The sequence below is a fragment of the Macrotis lagotis genome, chromosome 1, assembly GCF_037893015.1.
Source record: "Macrotis lagotis isolate mMagLag1 chromosome 1, bilby.v1.9.chrom.fasta, whole genome shotgun sequence".
Classification (NCBI taxonomy): domain Eukaryota; kingdom Metazoa; phylum Chordata; class Mammalia; order Peramelemorphia; family Peramelidae; genus Macrotis; species Macrotis lagotis.
In genome coordinates this window covers 93821653-93838900 of record NC_133658.1, presented here as the reverse complement: position 1 = coordinate 93838900, position 17248 = coordinate 93821653, and the positions used below count along the sequence as shown (strand labels likewise).

Genomic DNA, 17248 nt, shown 5'->3' with positions numbered 1-17248 from the left:
AATATGTTAGAAATTAAAAAATGGGTAATTGGGTAGGTAGTTATTGATTTTGTCTTAGGTAACTTTTTGTCACTTTGTTATGATAATGACTGTGATTATTGTGTTTTATAGGTTGCCATTATCTGATAGCTAGCTTCTTTCCGGGAGCCAAAGGTGGGGGAAGAGAATAAATATTTATTAAGCTCTCACTATGTGCCAGTCACTATTCTTTGAACTTTACAAACATCATCTCATAATGCAACTCTTCACAATTAGTTTGTCTAGTCCCTGGAGAACAGACAGAGGCTATTGCTGGGACCCATCCTAAGTCTTTCTAGCATAGTAGGTCCTCCTAGAGGTTTGCATTTTACTGACTTTGTCTTCAAGAACCCAAGATCAATTCCATGCCATGATGACAGATTGGAATACACATTTTATAAGGAAGATGAAATTTTTTTTTGTCCTTTTAATTTTTTTTTATTCTGAACTTAAACAATACCCAATAAGATAAGCATTTCCATATGCAAAGTAAAACCAAAAAAAGAAGACCATATATGAAGCCACAAATCTGTCTTATGACCAGTTTCTTTTCTCTTTAAGCATATAATAAATTCAGTATGTTATCTCCAAAGTTGCCCAGTTTGTCTGTGGTTTCCTACTGACCTTCATTTTCTTCTCCTCTAAGCATTTTTTTAAATGCTTCAGTGACTCAGTTTCTTGCTTTTTTTTATTTTGATAAACTCATCACTACTCCCCTCTTAACACTTCAAATGAATGAAAAATGAAATCCTTGTATCATTTATACATAGTTAAACAAAACAAATTTCCACATTGGCCATGTCTAAAAAAAAATTGTTTCATTCTATACCTTTTCATAACCACCTTCACAGAATTTCTAATATACAACTCTTTTGATCTCCACCCACATAAACAACACTGGTGTTGGCTCTAATCACCTTACACTTGGATTATTTTATACACACACACACACATACATACAAACATACAAATATAGACACTTTTTTTTTTGGTTGGTTGTGCTCAATATTTCATGACCCCATTTGGGTTTTCTTGGCAAAGTTATGAAATGATCTGCCATTTTTTTCTCCAGCTTATTTTATAGATGAGGAAACTGAAGCAAACAGGGTTAAGTGACTTGTCAGGGTCACACAGCTTAGTAAGAGTTTGAGGTTGTATTTGAACTCAGATTCCCTTGATCTCAGGGCCAGCTCTCTAACCACTGTGCCATATCATTGTCCCAATAACCTATCTACTCATCTTCCTATAGAGTAAGTCTGACTGGAGTCTTTCTTCAGTAAATTCCAATGACTCCCTAATGCCTCCAGAATCAAATAGAAAATATTCTCTTTTAAAATTGTTCACTAATCCCTTCCTGCCCCTTCATTTTTATTATACTTTACTGCCCTCCATGTACTTTACAATCCAGTCACATTGGCCTTCTTACCATTCCTTGCTCATGACCCTCCATCTCTCAGTTCTCTATCTTTTCACTTTCTGTCCCCCCCCCATGTTCTCCTCCCTCATCTCCATCCTGGCTTTTCTAGCTCCCTTCAAGACTCAACTCAAAGCCTACCTTTGATGCTTTTCCTGGTCCCCACTCCAACTAAGAGTACCTTTGCTCAGAGACTACTTCCCAGGTCCACTTACTGCCTTCCTCATTAGAATTTGAAGACCCTCGAGGACAGGAACGATGTTATTGCCTTTCTTCATATCTTCAATGCTTTAGCACCATACCCAGCACCCATTTTACCTGCTTTATAAATACTTGATGACTTCTCTTGGATCATATGAGCAACAAGATGGTAGATTGGACATTTTCTATGATCCCTACAACCATTCAGAAAACAGAAATGATGCTTCAAATGTAAAGCAACTTCAGCCAGCTCCAAAGTTCAGGACACCCAAAATCCACAAGAATGCAAAAAAGAAAAACAAAAAGGGGTGGCTAGGTGGCACAGGAGCACTGGCCCTGGAGTCAGGAGTACCTGGGTTCAAATCCAGTCTGAGACACTTAATAATTACCTAGCGGTGTGACTTTGGGCAAGCCACTTAACCCCATTTGCCTTGCAAAAACCTAAAAAAAAGAAAAGAAAAGAAAAAACCAACAACCCCAAAGCAAGGAACTGACAATCACTGACCTTGATTGATACTCAAGCATCCTCCCCAAGGACATGATCTAAGCTTACATCAAAATTCACCCCACCCACCCCCTCCCCTAATAGCCCCTTTCTTTTTTCCCAGGGCTATGGAGCCAGGCTATGGAAGTTTTCTCAGGACTCATCTCAAGCTTGGCCAAAGCCCTTCAGGAGCAAGGGTCAGCCAGGGGCTGAAAACTGAAAGCACCAGTGCTGCAAAGGTTTAAACTGGCCCTGCTGGGGAAAATGGACTCTGCGCTGCCAGCAGTGGGCAGAGAGCTGAGGCCCGAGGGAGTCAGGACCTTGTACATGTACATGTGGAGGCTAGGGAACACTCCACCATGTCCAAGAAAAAGAACACCCAAGTTCAGACCACCCAAAAGTCATCAGGGGCAGAAATCGAGGCTGGTAAACTTTGAATTGCTCAGTGATTACCAAAGATTTCATGAAGAAAACTCAAAAGACTTTGAACACAAACAGTTAAATTAACAAGAAAAACAGGATAATGTTAAAGAACAGTTGGTATCTTTATGTTCACAATTATTTTCAAAAATTGAGACAAATGAGACAAATATAATACCTGAACCAGGGGAAAGGTAAAGCACAGAAAGAAAATTGCAGGCCAATATCGTTAATGAATGTTAACTCAAAAAAATGTAAAACAAAATTCTAATAGAGTATAGCAATTTAGATAAATTCTTAGATAAGAAATCTTTCATTATGTTCAAATGAAATTTATACCAGGGATGAAGGATGACCCAACAATAGGAAAACAATCAACATAATCAATCAATTAAAAATCAAAACATTCTAAATCCTACAAACATTTCATTTGGTAGATCCTGAAAAGGTCATTGACAAAGTACAAGATTTTCTGCTAAAAAAAAACCCTCAAAGAATAGGCAAAGAGGGACTTTAAGAAAATATTATAAAAGAGCTTCAATCTAAAAACCAAGAAGCAAGCATCTTGTACAATGGAGATAAATTAAAACCCTTTCCAATAACTGAAAGGGTAGAGCATGAATGCATGAATGCACACTCTCTCTATTATTTAATATTGTTCTGGAATTGCTTAGAAAAACAAAAGGAATCAAAACAGTTAAAGAGGAAATAAAACTATCCCTACTTGCTCATGACATAGCAGTTTATTTAGAAGACCCTAGGGCATCAACAAAGATACTAATTGAGCAATAACTTGAGCAAAGTTCCTTGATTATAATATAAATCTTCATAAATCATCAGAATTTCTATATAATATTCTACAGATCACAAGATGTGATAACAGGAAGAGAAATCCCATTCCAAATAACTTCAAAATGCATAAAATATCTTGGGGATCCACCTCCCAAAACACACAAAAGACATATATATTAAGTTACAAAGTGCTCCTTAAATAAAGAACAACCTGAATAACTAATGTAATATTACACTTAACCTGTGAAAATACAATAAAAGACAATACTACCAAAATCAATATATACTTAATATCTCACTGATCATTACCAAGGGAATATGTTATAGAACTTGATAAAATAATAACAGATTTCATTTGGGGGAAAAAATCTAGAATATTAAAGGAAATAATGAAAAGAAGTAAAGTACAATGGGGGATAGCACTTCCAGACCTCAAATTATATGATAAAGTAACAGTCATCAAAACCATTTGAAAGTGATTAAAAATAGAGAGACACATCAGTGGAACAAATTAGACAAAGGAGATTCAGGAAACAGTAGAACTCAATAACCTGGTATTTGATAAAAATGGAAAACATATTAGCTAGAGGAAAACTTCCTATCTGATAAAACTGGAAAGCAGTCTAGTAGAAATTCGGCTTAGATCAGTACCTTACACAATACTCCACAATACCTTTTAAATGTATACATGATCTTCATATTATCCCATTAGATTATTTTTTTAGAAACTTAGAAATGAAGTGATATTTGTTTAGAAATAATAGCCATTCCCCAGTAAATACATGGTCAAAGGGTGCTCCAAATCACTAATAAAAGAGCAAATCAAAACAATCAGAAAGAATTATGCAAATAAAGTGACTAAAATGTTCATACTCTTTGAACCAACTTCTCAATTACCTGGCTTATCTCCCAAAGAATCCATAGACAAGAGGGGGAAAAAAAAGGATCCATATATTTCAAAATACTTATAGCAACACTTTTTTTTGTGCTAAGAATTGGAAATAAAGTAGATAACTTATTAATTGGGGAATGTCTAAACAAATTGTGGTATATGAATGAAATGGAATTTTACTGGGCTGTAAGAAATGATGTGAATGATGAATAAAGCATTGAAAGTTCTCTATGAACTGATAAAGAGTGAAGTAAGCAGAGCCAAGAAAACAAAATACATAGTAACTACAAGAGTATAGATGTGAAAGAATAATACCTCCCCCAAATCAAAAAATAAATGCAATAAAATTATGACTATCAAACAAGAAATTGAGAAGACATACTCCCAACCCAACCCTTTATGAAAGTGGGAGATCCACAGGTTATACATGTTTTGGAACTTTTTTTCAATTTATCAGTTTTGCCGCCTTCCATTTTTTCTCTCCAAAAATTACTATTTGTCATATGGAATGACTCTCTGTGAGTGAGAAGAGGAAGGGCATATGGGATAGTATGGTAATGTTGAGAATCAGGAAATATCAGTAAAAACTTATTTAAAAAATAAATATTGATGATAATGATGGACTGCCAGATCAGTAGTATTTTTTCAGAACAATTCTTTGGAACTCGGTTTGAAAATTCCATTAATCAAAGTTCTTACATCTCTCAAAGTTGTTTTTCTTTACAATATTATTGTATAAATTGTTCTTCTGATTCTGTTCACTTCACTCAGCATTAATGTGCATGTCTTTCTAAGTTTACCTTTCGATGTTTATGGCACATTGATATTCTATTACATTTATATATCATAATTTATTCAGTCATTCCTCCACTGATGGGTGCTCCCTTAGTTTCCCAGCAACTTGCCACTACACAAAGAGCTTCTATAAATATTTTTTGTATATATGGATCCTTTTCCTCTTTCTTTGAGCCTTTTGAGATATAAGCCTATTAGAAGTATCAACAGATCAATTGGCATATGCAGTTTAGTGACATTTTGGGGTACAGTTCCCAATGACTTTCATAATGGCTAGACTAGTTCAAATCTCTACCATCAAAGTGTCAGTGAACCTGTTTTCCCACAGCCCTGCCAAAAGTTGTCATTTTCCACCCACTTCCCATTTTTTTGGATCATTTTTTGCCAATTGAATGGATATGAAGTGGAAACTTTTTTTAATTTTCTGGGAAGATGAAATTTGATAGGAAAAAAACATAAAATAGGGGCAGCTAGGTGGCGTAGTGGATAAAGCACCGGCCTTGGAGTCAGGAGTACCTGGGTTCAAATCCCGTCTCAGACACTTAATAATTACCTAGCTGTGTGGCCTTGGGCAAGCCACTTAACCCCATTTGCCTTGCCAAAAACCTAAAAAATAAAAAATAAAATAAAATTCTGAGTTTGTTGGGGGGGGTTAATTAATTTTGCAAATATACATAGGAGAGGTATAACTACACTATAACTCAGGTAAAGAAATCGAGATTCTAGTGCATGCAGAATCAATTTCAATCAATGAGTAAACATATCTGTCCCCAAATTTCAGAATATAAATTGAATTAGGTAGAGTTAAGAAAGGTAGTATTCAGAATACAAAAGGCCCATTTCTGTTCTCTTCATGTCACATCTGGAGTATTATGTTGAGACCTGAGCATCACATTTTAAGGACCCACACATGAAGTTTGGTCAAAGAAATTAGGAATCCTTAACTTGAAGAAGAGAAAAGTTGGAGGCAAGAAAGCAGGTGATAGCTGTACTCAGATCATGTAGACCAAGGCTTGAACTTCTTCTAAGGCTCAGAGCCTTAGATTGCTCTTCTCAGGTCATGTAGAACAAGGGTTCAACTTCTTGTAAGAACCAGAGCCTTAGAAAGATTTTCTCAGATCATGTAGAACAAAGGTTGAACTACTTCTTCTAAGGCCCAGAACAGAAACTAGGAACAACAGAAGGAAGTTAGAGAGAGGCAGATTTCAGATCCTTGTAAGGAAAAATCTCAACATTTAGAATTTTCCAAAAGTTGAGTCAGCTCTCTCCAGGAATAGGGAGTTTCTCTGAATAATTATGAAATAGGAAGGAACATTGGATTTAGAGTCTGAAGTTGATGTAACATAAAGATCAGAATCCGGAGTCAGAGGTTCAGATTCTTGCTCTTCTGCCATTAACTATGTGACCTTGGTCAAGTCACTTATTTTTCTAGACTCCAAATTCCCCGTCGGTAAAATGAGGATGTTGGACCATATTGACTCCCAAGATCTCAATCTAGGATCCTACAACCTGGGTTCAACTAGCCAGTTGCTCTCTGTGTAACTTTGGGTAGGTCATTCCATCTTTTCTGAATCTCAGATTCCTCAGCTACAAAATGAGGTTTGGTCTAGATGACTAAGGTCCCAAGGTCCCTTCTAGCTCTAAATCAATCAATCAACAAACATTAAGCATCTACACTGTGCTAAGAACTAGGGATCCCGGGGAAAAAAAAGGCAAAAGGCAGTCTCTTCCCACAAGGATTCCTGTTCACATTGGACTGACCAGTTTTGTAAGCCCCTTCTCAAACTCAGATTCTGTGATTAGCCCCCTTTTAAGAGCACTGAAGTGCCTTGATTACCAACACACCATAAACAGATATCAAATATAAGTTCAGGTCTCTAGGGGTGGCTAGGTGGTGCAGTGGATAGAGCACCGGCCCTGGAGTCAGGAAGACCTGAGTTCAAATCCGGCCTCAGACACTTAATAATTACCTAGCCGTGTGGCCTTGGGCAAGCCACTTAACCCCATTTGCCTTGCAAAAACCTAAAAAAAATAAAAGTAGTTCAGGTCTCTCCAACTCCAACTTTCATGTTATTTTCATGTTATTCCCCAATATTGTCCCTCAAGGACCAAGGGGGAAGAGAGGTTTGTTCTCTGTCTTTAATATAACTATTTAATATTAATTAAATATTTAATATTACTATTTCTCACCTTGCTCATTTGTTCTTTTGGTTCAGGTGGAAGAAGACTTTGTGTTTGACAAAGGAGAAGTGAACTTTTGGGCAGAGACCCTAACCTACGTCAGCCATCTGGTCAAGCACTTGTCTCCTCTCTGTAAGAAAAGTTGGCCTTCCCAGCATCCCAGGGAGATAAGTCAACTGAGAGAAGCAGCATCCCGGCAGAACCAACACCTGTCTCAACTATCCAAAGAGCTGCCTCCAACTCCTGAATTTTCTAAGACTACTGACTATACAAGACTGTGTATCCTGAAGCAAAGAACGTTAGCTTGCCTAAAGTTGGTGGACTTTCTTGATGGGAAGGAGGAGAACTCCAGAGCTGGGCTGTTAGGATTACCCTACCTGTTATCATTTAATTCTATAGAGAACAAAGCCTAAATAAACCAAGTGTTAGGGGAAAGGGATGTGTTGTAGAGTTGGGGAATTATTTTCCTGTACTGAATATCCTGGAAATGTTACTTAAATTAAATTTTCTTTTGTTCACTGTGGCCCCCCTTTCTTCTTAATACATTACTGAGTTTCTGCAAGCCAGCCAAGTTTATTCCAGCTACTGTTGGAATTGGAGCCATTAAACTTGAGATTTACCTTGCTCCCAGGTGCAAGCCACCTGCAGGCCTGAATTAGTTATTTTCTTCCCTAGTGTCTAGCTTAACCCTGTCGAAATCCCCTTCGGTTCTCATGTTTTTAACATGATTTAAAAGTGGGGAGGGGGCCTCATTTGGATTCTTTGATCAGATTCGAAATTTTATTCCATTTTAGCAAAGAAGGAAATATATTCCAAATGTTTCCATTTTAAAAATCTGAGTGAATTAAAGAGGCAGCCTCATATAGATGATTTGATTGTGTAGGAGACCCACAGTGACCTTTAATTTAGAAATTATATTTTGCCCCAAATCATTGAAAGAACTTTATGGTATTTCACCCCTCACCCCTCCACCTCCCAAGGTGTTTGATCAAAAGCAGTCATTGAAAAGTCTGATTGTAGCCTACAAAGAAACAAGTTCTTAGAAAGGGTCACGGGGGAAGAAGGTCCCCTGACTACCTGCCCGCCTTATATTTTGTTTGATGAAAGTGCCAAGAAGCTTCTCATTTAAGAAAGAACACACACACACACACACACACACACACACACTCTCTCTCTCTCTCTCTCTCTCTCTCTCTCTCTCTCTCTCTCTCTCTCCCTTTCTCTCTGCACCCCATCCATTTGAATGCTACAAGCTAGAGACCTCTAAGAATTTCCTGATGCCTCCCAGAACACCCAGGAGGTGGCACCCTCGTATGGGTTTTTGTTAGATTACTCTGAAATAGAGCAACATTTCTAGACTCTTTTTTCCCTTTTAATTTACACCTTCAGAAGGGTCATAGATTCAGTTATTTCAATATTAAGCAATCCAGGATGTGTTTTAACAGATACCAGCTTCACTCTTCAGTTCAAGTCATCCTAGAAAACCATTTTTAGTCATTTAGTATTTGTGTGAAAATTCACAGTACTTCATTAGCATCTGGCCAATAACTGTTTAATAATGTCTTCTTAAGAGATCAATTAAAGTCATTTTAATGTTTGTCAAAATCTGAGAGGCATTTGTGGGAAGGAAAGTATTTGATAGGCTAATTTCCATTGTTGGAGAGTAAATGTTGAATAATTAATATGAGGGAGGGGGAAACTAGGATATCTAGGAACATTTAACAAATCAAGAATTCCTATGCATTTTATTGTCTTAAGGAGATATCTATCTGGGTCATTGACTTGCCCAAAGTCAGAAAAATAGTTCAAGTCCAGACAAAGTCTAGTTCAGGACTAGAACTTCCAGATCCCAAGACTGACCTTTGGAGTTTGGTTTTTGAGACACAAAAAGGCAGCACAACATAATGGAGAGAATACTGGCCAGGAACCCTGCCTGAGACTTGGGTTCTGGTCCCATTTAACTAATTATTTGACTGGGCCATGTCACCTCAGAGCTTCCCTTTTTCTAGCTGTAAAACAGAGGGGGTTTGACCCAGTAATTACTAATGTCTTTTGCTCATTTGATTCCATATACTAAGATCCCACCTCCAAAAAGTAAATGCTGAATTGATTTAATATGCCTCTTTTTGAAATAGAAAATATCTTGACCATGGTTTCTTAGAAATGACAAGGGTGACAATGCATAGCATATACCAAAATCTATTTGTTTATGATGCTGTCTGAACTATTTGACAACAGGGAAGTCAAAACTCACTTTAAAAGAAGTGAATACCTTCCATTTTTCTTTTGCCTATGAAAAGTTTCCCACCTGAGAAGTGAGAATGGTTGATGGGGGGGGCCTGGGGAGTAAGGGGGGATGGGGGAGTGGGTGTTGCTAAATCTGGTATCCCCATGTTGTATCAGAGAAATGGACTGGAGAATGGACAGGCTAACATTTTATTTCTGTTTTTAAAAAATGCTTCTGGTGCAACTAGGTGGTGCAGTGGATAGAGCACTGGCCCTGGAGTCAGGAGTACCTGAGTTCAAATCCGGCCTCAGACACTTAATAATTACCTAGCTGTGTGGCCTTGGGTAAGCCACTTTAACCCCATTGCCTTGCAAAAAAAAAAAAAAAAACCTAAAAAAATGCTTCTGCAACTGACCTCAACTGCTAGATCTAAGGAAAGTAATGAATTCTCTAGGGGAAAAGGACTGAAAACCTTCTGAGATTTGTCAGAGGGTCTGCTTTGCTTAGAACTGGCATTCCCTTTACCATTGCTGCCTCATTGTGATTTAGTAACTGGTCTGGGGATTTTGATGGCTGAATGAAAAATATTCACCTGAAGATAACCTGATGAACCTCTCCAAACTTAGCCAGGATGGTTCTTAGACCCAAAAAAAAAAAAAAAGGTGAGTGTACCTGAAGATGTGATGATTCTCTTCAAACTTAGTGAGTACTCTGACTTGCCTGGACATGAGACTTTACAGCTTGCCTACCAAAGCATAGCCTTTAAGAACTATTAGTATTATTATTATTTGCTTCCTGTCCCTTGGTTCTAAGTGTCCACAATTTGGGTGACTGTCATTCTGGTGAAAAGAAAGCTGGATTTGGTCTTAGGAAGACTTCCCCAGGGGCCATTTCAGTACCTGGATATATTAACCTGTAAAATAGAGGGCTTGGTCTTGATTTTAAAGACCCTCCCTCCAGTTCCAAAAAAAACCTGTAAAGTCAGATTCCCCTGCACCACCCCTTCACCATAAAATCAGAATTGAAGAAACCTCAAAGATCATCCGGTACAACTTCATTTATCCAATTAAGAAACCTGAGACCAGGATTTAAGTGCAATGACTTCCCCAAGATCGTAGATATTTCATAGGCTTCCCTCTCCTCATCCCCCACTTACAGCCTTGAGCTACCCTCTAGGGGAGGCATGTTGTGTTGAACCCAATCTCCTGCTGGGTCCTTCACAAACGTTTTAAAAAATATTTTATTTTTCCAACTTTACACGCAAAGAAAGTTTCCAACTATCAGTGTCGGCAAGGTTTGGAGTTTTCATTTCCCTCCTTCCTCCTCCCCAACAAAATACAGGCTATGTGTGTACACCTATGTAGCAAGCTCTTTTCTTTCAATATTTTATTTTTTTTCATTTGATGCAACGTTTTCCTTTTTTTTTTTTTTGCAAGTTTTCGTTTTAGATCTTCCTCCCTCTCCTAAGAGAAAGCAGTCTAACTGGGTTGTAGGTGTATGGCTACTAGGAAAGTTCTCTTTTTAATACATTATTTGTGTTTTCACCAATCTTTCATCATTTTTTTGCAAGGTTTTGGGTTCGGAATTTCCCTCCCCGCACAGAGCGGTCTAAGTCCGCTCACGCGCGCCGCGACGCTGGCGGGGCGCGGGCCGGGGCACCTGACAGCCGGGCCGGCGCGCAGGCGGGAGCCGGAGCGGGCGCTAGAGGGGGCTGTGGGCCCGGGCCCGGCTCCGCGGCTCGCCGCCTCTGGCCCCGGCTGGCGGTCTTGTGACGCGCGGGCCGCCGCCGGCCCCTCCCCGGCCGCCCGGGCGGGCGGAGCCTGCGGGCCCCGGGCTTTCCCGGCCTCCCCGGCCCCGCGGCCCCGCGGAGCAGGCGCCCTTGGCCCCGGCCCCACGTGTCGGAGCGCGGCGCGTCCTCCCGGGGGGCTGCGGCGCGGGACCCCGGGGCTCGCCGCCTCGGCGGGGGGGGGGGGGGCGGCGCGGGCGTTCTGGCACCTTCCAGCCCCTCCCCCCCGGGCCCTGAGCGGCGGGGGGCGTGGGCCGGCCCCGCGGGAGCGCGTCCCGGGCCGCGCCGGGCCGGGCGGCGCACGAGGCCCGGGGGCGGGGAGCCCCGCGGCCCGCGCCCCGCCCCCGGCCCGCCCGCGCCCCGCCCCCGGCCCGCCCCCGGCCTATGAGCGGCCCCGCGGCGCCGTGACGTGGGCGGGAGCCGGGCGGCCGCGTTGCCTGGAAACCCGGGCCGGGCCGCGCTCTGTCCCCTCCCCCGGGCCGCGCGGCCTCTATATAGGCCCGGGCCGGCGGGGCCCGGCTCCAGCGTCCGCTCGCCGCGCCCCGGGCTCCGAGGAGCGGCCTTGCGGGGGGCGGGGAGGGACGAGGCGCGGCTCGGAGCGCGGCCCGCTCGCGGCACCCGGCGGCCCCCGGCGTCCCGGCCGCGCTCGCGGCCCCCCGGCAGCATGTCGGCCGCGCTGCTGTCCGCCTTCTACGACCTCGACTTCTTCTGCAAGGTAGGCGGGCGGGGGGGGGGGCGGCGCGCGGGGCGGGGGGGGGGCGGGGGGCGCCGCCGCGGGGGGGGGAGGGCGGGGGGCGCCGGGGCCGGGCCCCCGCAGCCGGGCCCCGCGCTCACCCGCGCCTCCTCCCGCAGCAGACGGAGAAGTCCCTGAGCGGCCTCAACCTCCCCGGCGTGCTGGACAAGAAGGCGGTGGGCGCGCCCGTGGCCGGCCCCGCGGGCTCGGGCTTCGCGCCGGGCTTCCTGCGCCGCCACTCCGCCAGCAACCTGCAGGCCCTGGCCGCCCCGGCCCCGAGCGCGGCCGCCGGCCCCGGGCGCTGCTCGCCCAAGTTCGGCGGCGGCACGGCGGCGGGGGGCGGCGGCGGCGCGGGCGCCTACGCGGGCCTGAAGGAGCCGTCGGGGGGCGGCGGCGGCGGCGCGGCCCTGCTGCCCAAGGACGCCAAGTTCCGCGACCGCTCGTTCAGCGAGAACGGCGAGCGCAGCCAGCACCTCCTGCAGCTGCAGCAGCAGAAGGCGGGCGCGGGCTCGCAGATCAACTCCACGCGCTACAAGACGGAGCTGTGCCGCCCCTTCGAGGAGAGCGGCACCTGCAAGTACGGCGAGAAGTGCCAGTTCGCGCACGGCTTCCACGAGCTGCGCAGCCTCACGCGCCACCCCAAGTACAAGACGGAGCTGTGCCGCACCTTCCACACCATCGGCTTCTGCCCCTACGGGCCCCGCTGCCACTTCATCCACAACGCCGACGAGCGCCGCCCCGCGCCGGCCGGGGTGGCGGGCGGCGGCGCGGGCGCGGGCGACCTCCGGGCCTTCGGGCCGCGCGACGCGCTGCCGCTGGGCTTCCCCGCGGCCCCGCGCGAGCCGCGGCCCAAGCTGCACCACAGCCTCAGCTTCTCGGGCTTCTCCTCGGCGCACCACCAGCCGCCGGCGGGCCTGGAGGCGCCGCTGCTGGAGAGCCCCACGTCGCGCACCCCGCCGCCCGCCTCGTCCTGCTCCAGCGCCTCGTCCTGCTCCAGCGCCTCGTCCTGCTCCTCCTCCGCCTCGTCCTGCTCCTCGTCGTCCTCGTCCTCCTCGGCCGCGGCCCCCTCCTGCTGCTCCCCGACGGCGGCCGCGGCGGCGGCGGCGGCGGCCGCGGCGCTGCTGTACGGGGCGGGCGGCGGCGAGGACCTGCTGCCCGCCGCGCCCTGCGCCGCCTGCGCCGGCGGCGGCGCCTTCGCGCCCTTCTCGGGCCCGGAGCTGGGCGGCCTCATGGCGCCGCTGGCCATCCACACTCACCACCTGGCCGTGGCCGCCGCCTACTACCGCAGCCAGCAGCCGCCGCCCGCCGCGGCCGCGCCCGCCTCCCCGCCCTTCAGCTTCCAGCCGCTGCGCCGCCTGTCCGAGTCGCCCGTGTTCGACGCGCCCCCCAGCCCCCCCGGACTCGCTGTCGGACCGGGAGAGCTACCTGAGCGGCTCCCTCAGCTCGGGCAGCCTCAGCGGCTCCGAGTCCCCGAGCCTCGACTCCGGCCGCCGCCTGCCCATCTTCAGCCGCCTCTCCATCTCCGACGACTGAGCCCGGGGGCGGCCGGGGCCGGGGCCGGGGCCGGGCCCGGACCGCGCGGCCCGGCGGGCTCCCGGGGGACCCCCGAGCTGCCAAAAGGCCCGGCCGACTGGGTGGGGAGACGAACAAACAGCCGATCTGTGTTTAAAAAGAGACGAAAAAGCCGAGCAGACGCGCCGGGAGTAGAACAAACGCTTAGCCAGAACATTTATTTTTCTAGACCTCGGATGAGTTTTGAACTTTGGGGGGCACGGGAGCCCCCCGGCACCAGCAGCTACCACCATTCCATCTCTTCACTCGGAAGCCTAGTCACACTCTCAGTTAGGTGTGGAACTGCCCGCTCTTGGGAGAAGTTTCTAATGGTCATATTTGTCTTTGAATACAGTGTAAACAAACAAAAAAAGCCACGTTACTAAACTGTAAGCTTCTAAAGTCCAGCGACCTGCCAAGAATATGCCTTGATAACAGTGCTGTAGTTTTATATAGAGCTATATATAATATGCTTAGAACACCACCCTTCCATTCCAAAGTCGGTTCATCACCACCACCACCACATAGTGGATGTTTCTTTTAGGGAAAAAAATGTTGCCTTTGCCTTCTTGGGAAGCACTCAAAACCCGAGTTGAGTTTCTTAATTGTTGACAGATAACTGCTGATTTTTGTTTCGTTGAGCTGTTTTTGAGTTGACTAGCACCACTGCACCACAACTCAATATAAAAAAAAAACTATTTAACTTATTTATTATCTTGTGAAAAGTATACATTGAGAATTTTGTTCATACTGTATTTATCGGGTATGATGAAAAGCAATAGATATATATTCTTTTATTATGTTTAAATTATGATTGCCATTATTAATCGGCGAAACGTGGAGTGTATGTTCTTTTCACAGTAATATATGCCTTTTGTAACTTCACTTGGTTATTTTATTGTAAATGAGTTAAATCTTAATTTAAGAGATTGTATGTAATATTTATTTCATTAATTTCTTTTCTTGTTTACGTAAATTTAAAAGATTGCATGATTTCTTTAATAGAAATCTATCTTGATGCTGTGGAAGTAGTTTGAGGAAGATCTTTCTGAGATTTCTTAGAATGTATTAAAAAAAAAAGATTGTAGCCCGTCCAACTTTAAAGAAAAAAAAAAAACAACCACATACTTTGCAATCAGACTTCAAAGTACCAGAATTTTTACCTAACTCCAGCTTTACGAATCAACCAAAAGTATTTTTGTTGCCTAATTCCACCAATCCCACTGTGATATACCCTTGAGTATAAAAAAAATAATAATAATAATGTAGCAATAATTGAGGGGCCTCCAGTATTAAGTCTCCTTGTGCCTTTGGAAAGGTCCGGACATGCCTTAAATCTTCCTCAACCAAATAAGTATTTTCTTTCTTAATGCTTGAGAGAATTTGAATGTAGGGATGGGTTCAACTACAAAAATAGAAAAGTTTTACCACTTTTTATTAAATATACGCAGAGGCCACCTCTTGGATCAGAGACCTTATTGTTAGTACATGAACATGCCTTTTTTTTTTTGTTATTTCAGTTCCAAAACTTGTAATTTTTTTTTTTCTTTGTAGAAAGTCAGGAGTTCTCCCTCTCTCTTCCCCCCTTTCCTTCTCCCACCCCAAACTTTCCTGGACGGTGGATGAATGAATAAGTAGCTTGAGTCTTGTTTGTACATAGGCACAGGAGCCCTATGTACTCTTTGGACTACTTTAACAGAAGTATGTTTTTGAATGTATAACTAAAGAGTAAGTCAACTTGAGTTGTAATATATTTTGGGGAGCCAGTTCACTACAAATTGTGACTGTAAACTTTGTACTGTAAATGTTTTGTAGTTTTTCCCCCAATAAAATTTTTGGAAAAAAATTCAATTATTTTAATGCCAGTGTCCATAAAGTGGTCGTTTCTTTCTCTCTCCTACCTGAAGTGCCTTAATTGTGATCCACTCAGTAAGTCTTGGCACACTCCCTCCCATTCCTCAGAAGTGATTGCAAGCTGCTAAAAGCAAATAGGTTCCAGAAGGTTCTCGAGTGCCCATGCATGCCCCGGGCTCTTTATCTTCAACATATACAAACAAACTAGCTTCCTCTTCAGGCTGGGAGGAGAGATTCTCAGCTCTTTCTTTGTTTTGGTTGCCACAAAGCTGCTTATTAAGTGCTTACGTTTAATTAAGCATTTGGTCCTGGTAAAAAGTTTATGGACCAAGATTGCTTTCCTCGTTTTATCATAAGGGAAGTTTACGTACATCTATGTGTCTTATATACATAAGGAAAAAGAATTACCCTGTTCTCTGATTCCGTCCTGTTTGGGGGGGAAAAAAGTGTCCCAGAAAAGGGCGGCCTTCCAGATCGGGGTAACGTTAGTCTAGAGGAATTAGGTGGCTTGGAATGAGTGTCTGCATTGCTATGGATAAGGTGCAGCGGGGGGAGGGGAGGGGAGGGGGAGGGGTGTGGCTTCCTGGGATTCAGGCCACCACGTGACGAGCACTGGAGGGTTCCGAGCTGCGCACAATTTAGTGAAATCAGCCTCAAAGAGACCTCAGGGATTTGGCATTAGGGGGATTTCTGGGAATCCCTTTGTCAGGTTGATGACAGACTTGGAGTTGGGGGCCACCTTCAACTAAGAGGTAGAACGTTGGGGCCAGGACCTTTGGGGAACAAAAGTGATGGAAGGAATTGTGGAGATTGGGGAGGGGGGCTCCTAAGGGAAAGGTGAAACAAGTTAAACTTAACCCTGGGTGGGGTTGGCTTGCCCGCATAGTTTTGCCCCCCGGAGTAAGCGGGCAAGTTGTAGGAACGGGATCGGTGGCCCTCTAGAGAATCCCCCACTTCTTCAAAGCCGTCACAATGCCATTGATGACATTGATCTATCAATTATCAATTAGGCGAAGCTGTAATGGTTAAAAGGAAAAAAAACAACTATACATTCTTTAGAAGGGGGGGGAAACCTTTAAGCATTAGTTTATAATTCAAATCGATTTTTTTAGCCACTCCCATTCAGACACATTTTCCAAAACAGGTAAGGGAGATTTAGCAATCGTTTCTTTGCTTTTTTCCCCAAAGCAGCTGTATTTTTTTTTTATCTCTTCTGTAGCCCTTTACTTAACCAGGCTCTTACGGTGACTCATGGCTGAGTTTGGGGGCTTTGGGGTACAGATATGAAGCCTTAAGAATGCCAGACAGCTGTTTCACATTAGAGATGATTGTACTGGTGTGTTAATTCAAGTGGGTTCCGTGTGCGAGGGGGGCGGGGGGCGGCCTGTGCTGAACATCCTGCCAGCATAGGACGGGTAAGGACCTCGGAGTCCTCCCAGATGACTGGCCTCTGGCCCCTGAGGAGGGGGAGGGAAGATTGGAGAAGCCAACCTGGAAACAGCTTCCTGCTGTTAGCCCCTCATTGTAAGGGAGAAGAAGCAGCTTAATACAGTAGATTATTTATGCCAGTGAGCCATTGGAAATTGATCTTAGTTTCCTCCTTGGGCCAAAACTTCCCCTTCCCCCTTCCCCCAAGTAAATTTGATCAAAAGGTGAAGATGCTACATTTTCTTGCCTTCAGCCACAGTCCTTTTTAACATTTATTTGCTTGAGAGTATAAATGTCAAGGCCTGCTAGTGGCCTTTCTCTGCAGGGCCTCAGCCCCTGAAGCTGGGCGCACCGTGGAGGGGGACTGTGGAGCCCTGAATGGCCTTCGATCTACATAACAATACGTTGTCTTCCTCCAGGAACTTGAAGGACGGTGGAACTCCCAAACTTCTGCAAAAACTGAGCCTCTGGG

General features: G+C 45.0%; 2 protein-coding genes across 3 annotated transcripts in view; both read left to right on the top strand.

Moving 5' to 3' along the window:
• Nucleotides 1-8695, top strand: part of THADA (THADA armadillo repeat containing) — a 433450-nt gene extending 424755 nt beyond the window's left edge. Inside the window, exon 38 of one of the 2 annotated variants that reach the window (XM_074204775.1) lies at nucleotides 7233-8695. In XM_074204775.1, the coding sequence (XP_074060876.1) occupies nucleotides 7233-7610 (378 nt within the window). In that variant the 3' untranslated portion in view covers nucleotides 7611-8695. Of the gene's footprint in view, nucleotides 1-2241; nucleotides 7212-7232 lie in introns of those variants that run through there. The other variant, XM_074204781.1, reaches the window with a different exon arrangement.
• A 3099-nt stretch (nucleotides 8696-11794) lies between these two features.
• ZFP36L2 (ZFP36 ring finger protein like 2) lies at nucleotides 11795-13566 on the top strand. Its single transcript, XM_074204761.1, is given in 3 exon segments — nucleotides 11795-11925; nucleotides 12063-13334; nucleotides 13336-13566. Coding segments are annotated over 3 exon segments (1464 nt in total). The 5' UTR covers nucleotides 11795-11874; the 3' UTR covers nucleotides 13477-13566.
• Nucleotides 13567-17248: the final 3682 nt, after the last annotated feature.